Raw genomic sequence first — 16437 nt, 5'->3', positions numbered from 1 at the left:
AAGAGACCTCATGGGCCATACAATCCAACCCCATTCTGCCAAGAAGCACGGAATCACATAGATATAGAGAAGGACAGAGATAGAGCTAGAGCTAGAAATAAAGCTAGAGATAAAGCCAGAGATAGAGATAGAGCTAGAGATAAAGCTAGAGATAGAGCTAAAGACAGAGATAGAGATAGAGTTAGAGATAGGGCTAGAGGAAAGCTAGAGATAAAACTAGAGCTAGAGCTAGATAAAACTAGAGATAGAGATATCTCATAGTATGCGTTGATGTTGGCTGGTTTGTTCTGCCTCAAAGGCTTGATGGGTCGGAACCAAACATGGTACATAGACAATCCAATTTAAAATAATTTGGGTTTCTCCTCCTCCTCCTCCTCCTCCTCCTCAGCTTTATTTCCATGTAGCCTTTCTCCAGGCACGTAAGAAGCATACAGTCTAATGGGAGAAGAATGCCATGCTCTGAAGACAGCAGCCGTTTTGAAAGTATTACTTATTGCAATCATGCAGACAGTATGGACTAGAGATGTCTTTGGTGTGTTTTCTGAAGCACACCCTGGGTTACCTATTTATTTCCAACATTTATATCCCGCCCTTCTCACCCGAAGGGACTCAGGGCGGCGTACACAATTGGCAACAATTCGATGCCTACACATAATTAAAACATAGCAATGAAAATCCAATTAAAACAATATAAAAATATAAAACATATGGTAAAAAATCCGTTCATCCCAAATCCTTGTGCTGAAGCCGTAAATCAGTCTGGGTCGTCTTTATCACTTAATCTTCGAATGCCTGGGCACATAGCCATGTTTTCAGGGCTTTTCTAAAACTCAAAAGGGTTGGGGTTTGTCGTACATCTCTAGGGAGGGTGTTCCACAACTGAGGAGCCACGACCGAGAAGGCCCTGTCCCTCGTCCCCACCAGCCGTGCTTGCGAGGCAGGCGGGACCGAGAGCAGGGCCTCTCCAGATGACCTTAGGGATCTTCCTGGCTCATAGGAGGAGATACGTTCGGACAAGTAGATTGGGCCAGAACCGTTTAGGGCTTTGTACGTCAAAACCAGCACTTTGAATTGGGCTCGGTAGCATATCGGCCTACTCCTGATCTCGATTCCTAGAGCTGGAAGAGACCCCCAAGGGCCACCATGTCAACCCCATTCTGCCATGCAGAAAAGCACAGTCAAAGCACTCCCAGTAGACAGCCTCTGCGGAAAAGCCTCCAGAGAAGGAGAACCCACCACACTCCCAGGCAGCCCAGGCCACGCTCCAGGAAGTCCTTCGGCATCCTTTCAGTCAAATCTCTTTCCCTGCCATTTGAAACCACTGCTTCCTTGGGTCAGCCTGGTCTCTAGAGTAGCAGACAGACAGTGTTCCCCCTCCCTCTGTTCTCCTCAATGGGAGACCCTTTGAGATCTTAGAATCATAGAATCATAGAATAGTAGAGTTGGAAGAGACCTCATGGGCCATCCAGTCCAACCCCCTGCTAAGAAGCAGGAAATCTCATTCAAAGCACCCCCGACAGATGGCCATCCAGCCTCTGCTTCAAAGCCTCCAAGGAAGGAGCCTCCACCACGGCCCCGGGGAGAGAGTTCCACTGCCGAACAGCCCTTCTCACAGTGAGGAAGTTCTTCCTGATGTTCAGGTGGAATCTCCTTCCTTCCCTGTAGTTTGAAGCCCTTGTTCCCTTGCGTCCTAGTCTGCAGGGCAGCAGAAAACAATCTTGCTCCCTCCTCCCTATGACTTCCCTTCACGTATTTGTACATGGCTCTCATGTCTCCTCTCAGCCTTCTCTTCTGCAGGCTAAACATGCCCAGCTCTTTAAGCCGCTCCTCATAGGGCTTGTTCTCCAGACCCTTGATCATTTTAGTCGCCCTCCATCTTGACACGTGATTGTTCTCCTGTTCCTTTCTATCTTTTCTTCTCCCCGCTAAACATCCCTCGGGAGGAAAGGAGGAAGGAAAAAGAGAAGGAAGGAAGGAAGGAAGAGAGGGAGGGAAGGAAGGGAGGAAAGAGAGAAGGAAGGAAAGACAAAAAGGAAGGAAGGAAGGAAGGAAGGAAAGAAAGAGAGAGAGGGGGGAGGAGGGAGGAAAGACGAAAGGAAGGAAGGACAAAAGGGTGGAAGGGAAGGAGGGAGGGAGGGAGAAAGAGAAGGAAAGAGAGAAGGTAGGAAGGAAGGGATAGTGAGAGAGAGCCCAAGGAGCCACATCCAGCCCCCAGACCTGGGTTTGCCCACACCTGACCTAATCACATGGAGCCCCGCTTCCCAAAGGCAGGCAGGCAGCCCCAGGCAGATTCCTCCACTTCCCAAAGGTAAGCCAAAGGGATCCATAGGGCCAGACGCATTCCTCCCGGAAGGATCTCTGCAGATCCCAGGACCTCTGCCTTCAGGGCCAGATCCAGGAGCGAGACCCCTCCCTAACGGGGTTATATGTTAGCTGTGGCACAAGCCATAGTCGCCCTGGGATGGAGAGAGCATAAAAAATGGGATACACATAAACTGTATGAATATTTAGCAGAATATATGCTTCAGGATTATATCGTGGACAGGAAAAATAAAAATACCAATGGATACGCCAGGAAGGGGGAAATGGGAAGGGAGATGGGAAGAACTGATAATCACAGTAACAGAAAATATAAGGAATTGTACCAGACTATACGATGGTTCCAGAGGGAAAGTGGTGAAGAGGAAAGGGAGGGGGAAACAATGAAAAAGTAGGGGATGAGAACGTGTTGAGGTATTGAATTGTGTAGTGTAATGTGCAAGTAATCCAGCATTCCAGTAGTGTAAGAGTTAAATGCATAGAGTAGAGAGTTATTGCTAGAGGGAAACAGTGTGTGGTTTCCGGATATGTAACAGGACATTTGTCATTGCTCTGGAATGTGGGAGGTGACAGCTGTGAGATAGTGTGCTTCCCTCGTGGTCATTGATCAAGCCGGATGCTCAAATGCTATGCTCCGGCAAGGCTATGTAAATAGTGTATATTACTTCAATAAAACAAGTGCCGCTGGCTTCAGCTGACAGCTGGGAAGTGTGCATGTAATTATGTGCGACTGTGCAGATGCCAGATCGTCGGAGAAGGTAAATTGAGACGGAAGGTGAATGAGTCTCAATTTAATCCTTTCTTGACAGAACGATACTAATAAGGTTTAAGCAATGGACGACACCGGAAGAGGACAAATAAACACTGAAGTTTTTGATAATTTATTTCCAGCATTTATACCCCGCTCTTCTCACCCGGGGGGACTCAGGGCGTCACTGAACAATAGAAAAAATGACACAAGGATTATTTATCCAATAAAGATTATATGAAACTTATCTCTCTATATATTACTAGCTGTGCCCGGCCACGCGTTGCTGTGGCATTGTTTGGTGGTGTTGTTGAGAAATTGCTGAGGTAGTGGTGGTATTGAATGTGTGTTGTATGGTTGTCTTTATGTTTAGTATGCATTTGGTTGTTTGTGTACTGTGAAAGTGGTGACGATAGAGGGGGTCTATGTGCGGAGCTTAGCCCTCTAACTGGTAACAATTGGATAAAAACAATTATTGCTCTCCCTCTAATTAGGACTTTTTCTTTTCTTTTTGTTGTATCAACCTAGAGCCGTGGATGATGGGTTGTGTTGTCAAATTTCGAGGTTGGGGGACATGTAGTTTTGTTGTTTTGTCCGGTGCCCTGATTCCATCACTCTTTTGTATATATAGATAACAGCATATGAATATACTGAAAATTGTATCTGGGGTTGGCTTAACCTCCGGTTTGTTAGTCTGACAAAAGGATGTGTGTCTAAAAAGTGTGTCTCCATCACGTAAAGCTTGGAAAGTGTTGCAGCAGACAGCGGCCAGTCCGTTTGGACGCAGATGGTAGGGAAGAACAACGCCAGACCAGCAGGGTTCCGAGTTCAGTGATTTACTGTTTCCATTGGGAAAGGGTGAGAAGCTTCAGCTCTGCGGATGATTCAAGGTAGCTTCCACACCTTCTGCTTGGTACAGATCTCATATTTATACAGACGCTGTTATATAAGTTGTTGATTATAATTAATTATTAATACATTGAAAAATACCTTTATGATTGATAGGAAAAACCCTCATCAGCTGGGGTACATGTCCTGGTCTTGTTCCTGCGTCCCTTATGACCCCATGTTGATCAACAGTTTCTGTGCTTTCTCCTGATGTGTCTGGATCGAGATCTATTTCTTTTATTGTGGTCACCTTAAGACACCTGCAGGCTTCAGCATTTTAGGTGTTTTCCTCAACTATATTAGTTTCGGTCGGGTTTATAGTGTACATTATTTATTGCATATTTATTACTCTTTATGCAATTGGCTTGTTTTCTTGGTATGAATGTGTTCAAGGTACTCCGAATGTGCCTACTTTTATCTGATTTCTAGTTATGATTATGACTTTATTGTGGTCAGCGGAAAGTGAGCTGACATGTGGGTAAAATCAGGTTATAGGTTTTCCTTGATTCATAAGAAAAAAGGGTTTTTCTCGGGTGTCTCTGCCTCAGGAAAGCTCTGTCTTCGAAAGTCTCTCTGGGGTCAAATGCCACTATTCTCCCCAGTGGGAATGCTATGTCTCTCTAGATTTGAACTCTCAGAGCTCTTTGCACACTCCATGTGGTTATAGAGTTTCTCCCCAGTGTGAATCCTCTGATGCCTACGTAGACTTCCACTCACAGTGAAGCTCTGTCCACACTCCAGGCATTTATAGGGTTTCTCTCCTGTGTGAGTCCTTTGATGTCTATGTAGATGAATTTTCTGAGTGAAGCCCTGTCCACATTCCAAGCAAGTATAGGGTTTCTCTCCAGTGTGAGTCCTTTGATGTGAACGTAGATTTGTACTCTGAGTGAAGCTCATTCCACACTCCAGGCATTTATAGGGTTTCTCACCAGTATGAGTTCTTTGATGTGAACGTAGGCCTCCACTCTCAGTGAAGCTCTGTCCACATTCCCGGCATGTATAGGGTTTCTCCCCAGTGTGAGACCTTTGGTGTGCACGTAGACCTGAACTACTAGTGAAGCTCTGTCCACACTTCAGGCATTCATAGGGCTTCTCCCCGGTGTGAGTCCTCTGATGTAAACGTAGAGTTCCACTCCCACTGAAGCTCTTTCCACACTCCAGGCATTCATAGGGCTTCTCCCCGGTGTGAGTTCTTTGATGCCGATGTAGATCTCCACTCTGAGCAAAGCTCATTCCACACTCCAGGCATTCATAGGGCTTCTCCCCGGTGTGAGTCCTCTGATGTAAACGTAGAGTTCCACTCCCACTGAAGCTCTTTCCACACTCCAGGCATTCATAGGGCTTCTCCCCAGTGTGAGTTCTTTGATGCCGATGTAGATCTCCACTCTGAGCAAAGCTCTTTCCACACTCCAGGCATTCATAGGGCTTCTCCCCGGTGTGAGTCCTTTCATGTTGCTGAAGATGAATCCTCCGAGTGAAGCTCTTGCCACAAACCTGGCATTTAGATGCTTTCCCCTTCATGTCAACAGTGACATGGGTGTTTAATTACAAAGCAGACACTTGACCCTTTGTTTTTCCTTTCTTATCTGTAAGTGAGGTCAGGAATTCAGCAAGATCATCACCTTGAGAGGATTTCTTCTTCCTATCTATACGCTCGGTTTCCTTTCTTCACCCAAGAGCAGGTCCCATAGAATCCTCATTTCCCTGGTCAAAAAAGAAGCAAAAGACCAAGGATGAATTCCCAAAACCTTTTTTGACCTCCAAGTATCACATTGATTTCATTGGATCAAACACAACAGAAGGCAGGCAGGCAGAAAAGAACAGTTCTTTCCAACATTAAAGGGCATTATTCGCTGAATAATGGATTTCCCGGAATTACCGGGATGTGCTAATTGCTGAGGGGCACAAAGATGGCTGGGCTGCCTCACATCCCACAATGGGACCCAGGTCTCTTTCTTGAGCATCCCAAATCACATGCCTGTTGCCATCAAATTTTGTTTTTTTTCCCAAAGGAAATTCAAAATCACACTGAGATCATGTGGTGTAGTTCAACACCCCTTTGAGGCTTGTTCAGATCTTCACAAAACAATAACAATACAGTAGAGTCTCACTTATCCAACATTCACTAATCCAACATTCTGGATTATCCAACACAGTTTTCCTCCCGCCCCAATCCACAGCTGTTTCTCTAGGCAGCAAGGATTGAACTTTTTATGGATTTAATTTTTCACAATGTTGCTACTGTAAATTCATTTTATGCCATTCTATCTTTATTTGTAGTCAATTTGTTAGTAGCCAATGTTTTATAGTCAACTAGGTTGAATTGGTCGAGACTTTAAGACGGGTCCCCAAACTAAGGCCCGGGGGCCGGATCCAAGGTCATTTACCTGGCCCCCGCCCTCAGTTTTATAATATTTTATATCATTTTAATAATAGAATATATTGTATTTGCATATAATATTGATAATAATATTATAATGTTATACAATATAATACTAATACCATATAATATTAATTATATGTTATATATTACATATAATACAGTATAGTGCAGGGGTCCCCAAATTAAGGCCTGGGGGCCGGATGCAGCCCTCCAAGGTCATTTGCCTGGCCCCCGCCCTCAGTTTTATAATATTTTACATCATTTTTAATAATATAATATATTGTATATACATATAATATCGATAATAATATTATAATGTTATGCAATATAACATTAATAATAATACCATATAATAATATTAATTATATATTACATATAATATTACAGTATAGTGGTATAGTTCAATATAGTAATATATAATGCTAATATTGTGCTATACTAATAATATAATATATTGTACTAGCTGTGCCCGGCCACGCGCTGCTGTGGTGAAGTCTGGTGGTATGGGAAATAAAGTATGGAGGAACTGGTGGTAGTTAAGGTAAAGGGTAAAGGTTTTCCCCTGACATTAAGTCCATTATAAATGGGTAATATAGCTGTGTGGAAGGGCCTTGAGTCTACACTGCCATATAATCCAGTTAAAATCAGATAATCTGTATTTTATAGGCAGTGTGGAAGAGGCCTTAGTGAGGCCTAACTCTGCCTGTCCCCTGGGCTGAGTGGGTTCTAGGAGACCAAGTGGGCGGAGCTTAGCCTTCTAACTGGCAGCAATTGGATAAAAACAATTATTCCTCTCCCTCTAATTAGGACTTTATTTTTCTTTTCTTTTTGTTGTATGAATGTAGAGGCATGGGTGAGGGGTTGTGCTGCCAAGTTTAGTGTTTCTGGGGTGTGTAGTTTTGTTGTTTTGTCCTAGGCCGAAATTTCATTACCCTTTTATATATATATATAGATGTTTTCAATATATTGCTATGTTTGGTGCTAAATTCATAAATACAGTAATTACTACATAAAGTTACCATGTTTTAGACGGCTTTTTCTGTCACTTTGTTGTAAAACATGATGTTTTTGGTGCTTAATTGAGCAAACCTCCGATAGAGGCTGTCTCGCACATGCCTTACTACCACGGACAAACAGGCCTGAAAAGGCGGAAGCAGATGAGCAAGTCTTCCCTCGTATGTTAAATAAAAGCATTGTCCTGTAAATCTGACCTCCCAAAAGAAAATTGAAGCCTGTGAGCCCACAATTCTCATGATTTCCAGAGCACCGAGCCATTGAAGTTAACAGCGTATCAAACACTGTCATTTTACAGTATAGGTGGTAAAGGTAAAGGCTTTCCCCCTAAGTCTAGTTGTGTCCGATTCTCACACAGTATAGCTACACACTTCAAAGTTCAACAAGCTTTCCACTTTTAAGAGCTTCACCTTTCAAATGTTTATAATTTAGCGGACGTTTAACTAGCAGCTGGGGTAGAAATATCTTTCAACAAGGCATGTTTTTAGTAATGTTTGGTGGACAAGAAAAAAGAGATCAAAAGATCAGTTTAAAGCTAAGCTTAAAAACATGGTACAAACACTGTAAGAGAACTGAGAAGCCCTGGCTTTTGAGCATATGACTGGAAGTCAGCTGTGGCCAACAGTGCTGTGGATTTTGAAGAGGCATAATGGAGGGAGACAAGAAGAAATGGGCCGAGAGGAAGAAGGCGCCTCAAGCAACCCCTTCTCAGGACCGCCTTCCAACTGGAAATGTATGTCCTCCTGTGAAAGAAAGACCATGCAGATCCAGAACAAGTCTCTCTCCAGTCATTTGTGGACACACCTTGGAAGACCATCAGAGTCATGGGCCACGAGTGATCACTTATGGTACAAAGGTTGAATGAAAAGTAATGACTCCACCTTTATTACTTGGGTTTGGATGAGAATATTTTAATAAATCAAACGCAGAAATAATCTTTAGAATGTGCTCTTTAACGACCACTATTCACTTTTCCACATAATCACCATTTCTGCCAACGATGAACAAGTTTTCTGAAGCCATCCCGGAAGAAGTCGACACTCTGTTTCTGCAACCGGCGTCTCACAGGACCCATCGTGCACAGATCTTCTGATGGCCAAGCAAAGCAATAATGTGACCCACACGTTCTTGTGAAATGCCGATCATGCTTGAAATTTCTCTCCAAGTGATATGACAATTGTCCTGAATCAATCTGTCAACCTTTTGCTTGTGAAACTCGGTGGTTGCCATCACAGGACGTCCGACTCTTTGTTTGTCACACAAGTCAGATGTTCCCACCTCAACATCTTTAAACTTACTCTCCCAATGACGCACAGGACTCACATCAACACAATCACCATAAACAGCTTGCATTCTCTGATGAATCTCCTTTGGGGCGACAACTGCACGTTGCTTAAGTCGTTGACCGACTGTCTGCACAGGGCTCCATACTTCGCGCTTTAACAACACAACCGTTCAATGCTAAGACTTCCCGCCAAATGGAACTGTAGAGGAGAGTCTACTGAACAAGCCAGTACTTGCCGCATACTGCCATCTGTTGAGGAGTTATGAAGGCTGGAGGAAAGGGCCTCTGCAGGGAGGGATTGGATGGCATGGAACTGGAAGAGGGAGGGACCGAGGAGGAGGGAGGAGAGCGGGAGGCAAAGGGTGCATGGAAGGAGAGGGGGTCCAGTTTTGCCAATGCAAGATACTTCACTTCGGCAGAAGAAATGGAAATCAAAGATACAGAATGGGGGACGATGCCTGGCTAGACATCAGTACATATGAAAAAGATCTTGGAGTCCTCGTGGACAACAAGTTAAACATGAGCCAACAATGTGATGCGGCTGCTAAAAAAGCCAATGGGATTCTGGCCTCATCAATAGGGGAATAGCGTCTAGATCCAGGGAAGTCATGCTCCCCCTCTATTCCACTTGAACATCAGGAAGAACTTCCTCCCTGTGAGAAGAGCTGTTCAACAGTGGAACTCTCTCCCCCGGGCCGTGGTGGAGGCTCCTTCCTTGGAGGCTTTTAAGCAGAGGCTGGATGGCCATCTGTCGGGGGTGCTTTGAATGCGATTTCCTGCTTCTTGGCAGAATGGGGTTGGACTGGATGGCCCATGTGGTCTCTTCCAACTCTACTATTCTATGATTCTACGATCCCATTGGCTGTGTCTACAATGAAGAGTGTCCCACCAAAGGCCTTTTGTGAAGTGGCCCATTCCAGTCCATTTCAGTTCACTGACTCCCAGAATGTCTATCTTTAGTCTTGACATCTCACCAATGACCACGTCCAGTTTGCCCTGGCTCATAGATCTTACATTGCAGGTTCCTATAGTCTGTTGATCTCTAGAACATCGGATTCGTCCTTCACCTCCAGCACCGTCGGCCGTTAGCCTTCCTTTTGACGTTGAGCTAACTGCGTCATCACATCTGGGGCTACTTGGACTAGTCCTCTGCTCCTCCCCAGTAGCATTTTGACCATCTTCCGACCTGGGGGCCCTATCTTCCGATGGTATACGGACATTTCTCTGGTTGTACTGATCCATGTAGTTTTCATGGCAAGAATACTGGGGTGGGTTGCCATTATTTATTCTGCCTTGGTCAGACCACACCTGGAATACTGTGTCCAATTCTGGGCACCGCAGTTGAAGGGAGATGTTGACAAGCTGGAAAGCGTCCAGAGGAGGGCGACTAAAACGATTAAGGGTCTGGAGAACAAGCCCTATGAGGAGCGGCTTAAAGAGCTGGGCATGTTTAGCCTGCAGAAGAGAAGGCTGAGAGGAGACATGATAGCCATGTACAAATACGTGAAGGGAAGTCACAGGGAGGAGGGAGGGAGCTTGTTTTCTGCTGCCCTGCAGACTAGGACACGGAACAATGGCTTCAAACTACAGGAAAGGAGATTCCACCTGAACATCAGGAAGAACTTCCTCACGGTGAGAAGGGCTGTTTGGCAGTGGAACTCTCTGCCCCAGACTGTGGTGGAGGCTCCTTCTTTGGAGGCTTTTAAGCAGAGGCTGGATGGCCATCTGTCGGGGGTGCTTTGAATGAGATTTCCTGCTTCTTCGCAGGGGGTTGGACTGGATGGCCCATGAGGTCTCTTCCAACTCTACTATTCTATGATTCTATGATTCTACGATCCCATTGGCTGTGTCTACAATGAAGAGTGTCCCACCAAAGGCCACCACTGACTGCTCGCCAGGACTTCTCTGGCTGGGAAGGGTATAAGCCCCTCCCTCAACTAGGATTCTGGAGGAGGCAGCCACAGGATCGAAAGTGGGTGCAGTCTCAACATCATAGTTGCAGTGAGATGGCCTTTGGAGAATTTAGTCCCCATCACTACTTCCAGGAGGTTAGAGGAGTCCTTCTTGAGATTTGCTTGTGGTTCCCCTTTTCTACTCTAAGTAGATTTGGGGGCTAAAGTCTGGGGCCCCAGCACAGGTTGAGGAGGCCTGCTCTAAATGACAACTCAGCCTACAGATCATATGGTCCATGCCGGAAACTGCACCACGGGCATGACCTGCCATGTGTGTAGATCCAGAAACCAATGGGGAGAGAACCACGTTTGTCATGGAGACCCTGGGCTGCACCTGACAGACTGGCCACCAGTGATGTGATGAAGTCCCTCAAAAGCCAAAGCCTGGGCAACTCCAGGAACGCCTCTGAGACCAGTTCTATGAGGAGTCTCGGACAGGAAGTCTGTCAGGCCGCGGGTGGACAGTGTCACCCCCAGCCAAGTCATGGTGAACCATCTCAGGTCAACCACCTCAACTCTGAGGAGATCGAAGATTATATGTGTTGTATTTTTCACTGACCTGGCATTGCTTAAGAGCAAAGAGAGGTTTTGTGGGTGCCCTGGCTCACTCTCCAAGTTCCCCGGGCTGGAAGCATGTCTGGAAGGTGAGGTCTTATTAAGCACCTTTCCCTCCTTCCTCTAGAGCAGTGGTTCTCAACTTGTGGGTCCCTCCTCAGATGTTCTTGCCTTCAACTCCCAGAAATCCTAACAGCTGGCAAACTGACTGGGATTTCTGGGAGTTGTGGGCCAAAACACCTGGGGAGGAACCCACAGGTTGAGAACCCCTGCTCTACAAGACCTCACGACCCTCCCTGCACACCTTGTATGGCCACCCTGCCCAAGTTTTCATACACATGATAAAAAAAAAAACAATGCTGGGACAAACAACCAAAAGACAAATTAAAAAAGAGGGGAAAAAAACAAGAAACAAATTATAAGATACTAGCTGTACCCTGCCACGCGTTGCTGTGGCCAATTGGAATTGCACTGAATAGCTCCGGTTTTTGGAGTTTCTTAGGCCCTGTGGAGGCTCGTGACTTAATATTTTGTGGTTTCAACCTCGAGGCGTGGATGATGGACTGTGTTGTGAAATTTCGAGGTTGGGGGTTGTTTAGTTTTGTTGTTTTGCTCGGTCGGTGCCAGGATTCCATCACTCTTTTATATATATAGATTAATACAACACTTAACATACCTTTTGATCAGGCTGAGTAGTTGCTCCCACCTGGGGACTGCCTGGAAGCCAGCTAGGTGCCTCCGGGTGGCCCTCTCACAGTCTTCAGGTGGATCTCTCCCTCGCCCAGTTCCAGCTGCGTGTCGGTCCCAGAGTGACCAGCATCCACCCAATGAGCCTGCAGCGGGGTTGACGACAAAACAAGACACAACATAGAACACATTCAAATCAGAGAAGAGCTTCCGCCAGCCATAAAGGCGATGTGACTAGTGGGCCCAGTTGTGGACCTCAGGCAGAAGTCCTGGCGGGGTGGCCCAGAAGGCAGGCTGGGTGGGTGGGAGGGTTCTCCCTTTTTGGGCTCTTTCTGCAGCAGGAGCAAGACCCCCGAGGGAAGGAGGGCAGGATTAGGGCCCAAAATGGCCTTCACAGGTTAGGTCCACATAGTCAAAGCCATGGTCTTCCCCATAGTGACCTATGGATGCGAGAGAGAGCTGGACCATAAGGAAGGCTGAGCGAAGGAAGGAAGAGAGACACTTTTGGACTCTGGTGCTGGAGGGAAATCCTGAGCGTGCCTTGGACCTTGGCAAGAAGGTCCACCCAGTCCATCCTCCAGGAAATGATGCCCAATGGCTGCTCACTGGAGGGAAGGAGATGAGAGGCAAAGCTGAAGTATTTTGACCACATCATGAGGAGACAGGAAAGCTTGGAGAAGAGAGTGATGCTGGGGAAAGTGGAAGGAAGAAGGAAGAGAGGCCGACCAAGGGCGAGGTGGATGGACGGGATCCTTGAAGGGACTGGCTCGACCTTGAAGGAACTGGGGGCGGTGACGGCCGACAGGGAGCTCTGGCGTGGACTGGTCCATGGGGTCACCAAGAGTGGGAAATGACTATGTGACTGAGAGAGAGAGACGAATGTGGGAGAGAGGGTCCTGGTCAAAAAAGCGGGTGGGGAGACACGGCTCTAACCGGATCCTGTTTGTGAGGAAGGGTCGGGAAGGCGGGTCCCGAGGGGGGCTGCGGGGGGCTCTGAGGGGAGGAGGCAGGAGAGGAGGGGAGGGGAGGGGAGGGGAGAGCAGCTGGGAGGGGCTGAAGGGGCTGAAGGGGCTGGGGAAGGGGTCCGCCTGCCCACCTTCACTGCAGCCCCCTCCCTCCCTCCCTCCCTCCCTCCGCCCAGGGTCCGGCCCTTCTGGGGGCGGGGGCGCACCTGGAGCCTCCTCCTCGCCTCTCTTCCCGCCTCCCTTGGGTGGGAGGGAGGGGGCTCATTGGCCACAACGGAAGGAAGGAAAGAAGGAAGGAAACCCCCCCGCCCGGGCGCCCCCTCCCGCAGTCCCTCCAAGCCGGGCGTTCCGGGGGGGGGGGGGAATGGAGGGAGGGGCTCCCTCGCGACCCCCTCTCCTTTCCCCTCCCCCTCCCCCTCCTCCTTCACCCGAAGCAGCCTCACCTGGCGCTCGCCCCCTCCCCTCCCTCCTGTCCTCCGCTGCGGAGACACCCCCGGACCCCAAAGAAAGGAGGGAGGGAGGAGTCTGCCTGGCAACAGCGGGGGAGGGGGCGGGGTCCGGCTGGCCTCCCGGCTCCTGATTGGCGGCGCCGCCCCTGGCCCCTCCCCCGCCCTGCCTTCTCCTTTGGGGCCAGAAGGGGGCGCACCAGAAGGGACCCCCCCCCCCCCGGCCAGGGAAAGAGGGAGGGAGGGAGGGAGGGAGGGGGGCGCGAGGGACCCTCGGGCGGGGAGGGGGCGTCTTCTCCCGACTCTTCTTCCTACGTCTTGTCGAAGGAAGGCTTTCACGGCCGGAACCGCTAGGTTGCGGTGAGTTTGTGGCCGTGTCCCAGCAGCACTCTCTCCTGACGTTCCGCCCACATCTGTGGCAGGCAAGCAGGCAGGCAGGCAGGCAGGCGTGTTCGGAGGTAGTGAGGTCTGCTGGGAAGGAGGCTCCTTTCAGGGAAGGGCAAGAGGGACCCGCCTCTCCTCTCCCCTGCAGCCGTGGGCACGGAGTCTCCGGGGGGACCCCCAGAGGGAGCAGCAGCAGCACCGCCCAGGCAGGGACCAAGGAGCAGGAAAGGCTCTGCAGACTCACTCAGCCAGAGAAGCCAGCCAGAGCAGAGCTCCAGATGAACCAACCTGGAACCCGAATATTATTGGAGAAGACAGGAATGCTAGACATCATGTCAGGCGACACAGAGGGGCCACTGAAACCCACAGGAAGCAGGTGGACAATGTCAACAGAAAGGAGGAAACCATGAACAGGAACACAATCTCCACACCAGTATTTGAAAAAAAAAACTCAAAAATCAGGACAGTAAATAAAGAAAAACACTCAGAAAACAGAGGAATTCCAGGCAGGAAACAATCAGTGCCAACGAAGGATTCCCCCAGGCAGGAATCAGCCTTGAAGCTAATCAGTGCTAATCAAGGTGGCCAATTGCAACCTTCACACTGGCCTCAAGTAGACAGGGGTTCTTTCTCTCTCTCTTTCCCACCCTGGACATTATTCCACAGATACAGAAACCTCACTTGCCCGGTTTCCAATATACCTCACCACCTCTGAACACGCCGGCCACAGATGTGGGTGAGACATCAGGAGAGAATGCTGCTGGAACATGGCCAGGCAGCCCGGAAGACTCACAGCAACTCACTATTCCTCTTACGGCTTGTATTGCTCATTGATCTTTTCCTCTCTTTCCAAAAGTCTCAAAGTGGCTGAGGATGCTCAAAAGAGGAGATTCCCAAAGTGTGCACTACCGCCCCCTGGTGGGAGCTGCAGCAATCCAGGGGAGTGGTGATGGCCACAGGTACACATCTGTTTAATTGCTATTAAAATTTTAAAAAAATGATTTCCAGGGCGCTGAGTAATACTTTTTCTGGAAAGGGGGAGGTAGGCCAAATAAGTTTGGGAACCACTGGTCTTATGGATGCCATGCCATTTCACACCTAACCCAGGCCTGGGCACACCTTCTCACTTGGGGGCTGCCGGAGTGGGGTGGAGGGTTCTCCCCAAGCCCTCCCCTCCCTCTTCTCTTTTGGAGGCAGAAAATGAAGGGAGGATGGGAAAGGTTTGGACCCCAAAAAGATTGGCCTTGGTCAGGATGAGATGGTGGGTGGGAGAGGAAAAGCATATCCACTGGACCTCGTATTGCCTGCTCCTGATCTTGAATCCTAGAGCTGGAAGAGACCCCCCTGTGTGGTAATCTCTGAGCAGTTAGACTCAATTTAACCCTCTCTGGGGGAGATTCCACCAAAATCAGCAGAGTAGCAAAAGCAAAAACTTTCAAATGCCACAGTTACTTACACTGGGTGAGCAAGAGAAGCCTTTGTCTATTTAGGATTGCAATGGAGTGCAGAGTCTCAATAAAAGTTCAAAAAGTATTTATTCAGGTAAAAAGAACTCCATTGTAGATAGAAAGGCTTGGGAGCTGTCTAGTCTACTCTAGACTGGTTTCTAAGGAGAAAATAAGAAAGGAAAAATAACAAACATCTAAATAGTCACATCTTGCCAGGAGGGATGGCGAGACGTGTTGTTAGCTAGAAGACCAAAGGGAGAAGAGAGAACCAAAATGGTTCCAACCTCATGGTCCAGTTTATTGGGGCCATAAAACATTCTGACTAATGAGAAGTTAGTGTCCTGAAGATTCACATTTCTACTAAGTAAGGGATGTGACGTAAACAGGATCGAGGGAAACACAGTAAAGCCTGTCTAGGCCTGCTTTGGAAACAGGGAAAGGATTCCCTCAATCTAACTCTATCATCTATCTAACTACATTTGGACTTGAGTAGTCCAGGATGATTTCCCAACACCCCCCAGGGTCCACCAGTCCAACCCCCGTCTGCCAGGCAGGAAGGCACAACCAAAGCACTCCCGAGAGACAGCCTCTGTGGAAAAGCTCCAGAGAAGGAGTCTCCCAGGCAGCCCAGGCCACGCTCCAGGAAGTTCTCCTTCATTGTTTCAGTCAAATCTCTTTCCCTGGCATGTGAACCCATGGGTCCCTTGGGCCAGCCTGGTCTCTAGAGCAGAAGGAAGCCAGTTCTGCCCCTCCCTCCCCCTCCCCCTCCCCCTCCCCCTCCTCCACAACGGGAGACCCTTTGACATTGTGGCACATGGTTCTCAAGTTCCCTCTCGACCTTCTCTCCTCCCAGATAATCATCCCCCAGAAGGAAAGGAGGAAGGAAAAAGCGAAGGGAGGAAGAGAAGGAAAGGAGGGAGGAAAGAGAGAAGGAAGCAAAGACAAAAAAGGAAGGAAGGAAGGAAGGAAGGAAGGAAAAAGAGAGAGAGGGAAGGAAAGAGGGAAGCAGGTAGGGAGAGAGAAAGAGGGAGGGAAGGAAAGAAGAGAAGAATGGAAGGAGGAAGGAAAGAGAAGGCAGGGACGGGGAGAGAGAGGAGGGCCTGAGGAAAGAGCCCAAGGCGCCGCATCCCGACACCTGACCTAACCCCATGGAGCCCCGCTTCCAAAGGCAGGCATCCCTCAGCAGGAACAATACAAAGAAAGGATTCCCTGAAATGCACAGGCAAGAGGCCACTACAGCTAGAAATGTAAACCAAAAGTATGCACTATACAACAGTAATTAAACCAATATATAATCCATGTGTTACCAACACATATACATTCATAGAAAGTAAAACTCTATATTCAGAGTTTGTGAGTCCAA

The 16437-nt window shown here is 48.2% G+C and overlaps 1 protein-coding gene across 2 annotated transcripts; it reads right to left on the bottom strand.

The window, feature by feature from the left end:
* Positions 1–3184: 3184 nt before the first annotated feature.
* On the bottom strand, positions 3185–13465 carry LOC103281208 (zinc finger protein 239). 2 transcript variants are annotated; one of them, XM_008122306.3, is made up of 3 exons: positions 13240–13465; positions 11821–11977; positions 3185–5659 (listed from the first exon to the last, which is right to left on the bottom strand). In XM_008122306.3, the coding sequence occupies exon 3, from the start codon at positions 5474–5476 to the stop codon at positions 4535–4537; it is 942 nt and encodes a 313-aa protein (XP_008120513.2). In that variant the 5' UTR covers positions 5477–5659; positions 11821–11977; positions 13240–13465; the 3' UTR covers positions 3185–4534. The 2 variants fall into 2 exon arrangements, with proteins under 2 accessions (XP_008120513.2, XP_008120514.2); XM_008122307.3 differs by lacking the exon at positions 13240–13465 and having other exon boundaries at positions 11821–12758.
* Positions 13466–16437: the final 2972 nt, after the last annotated feature.

Source organism: Anolis carolinensis, chromosome 2 (assembly GCF_035594765.1).
Source record: "Anolis carolinensis isolate JA03-04 chromosome 2, rAnoCar3.1.pri, whole genome shotgun sequence".
NCBI lineage: Eukaryota > Metazoa > Chordata > Lepidosauria > Squamata > Dactyloidae > Anolis > Anolis carolinensis.
Note: the sequence above shows the minus strand (reverse complement) of the source record. Positions and strands in the feature narration are given on the sequence as shown.

What these genes read in the sequence shown, in the direction of transcription:
- LOC103281208 (XM_008122306.3), bottom strand. Translation starts at nt 5,476, where the DNA reads ATGAAGGGGAAAGCATCTAAATGCCAGGTTTGTGGCAAGAGCTTCACT.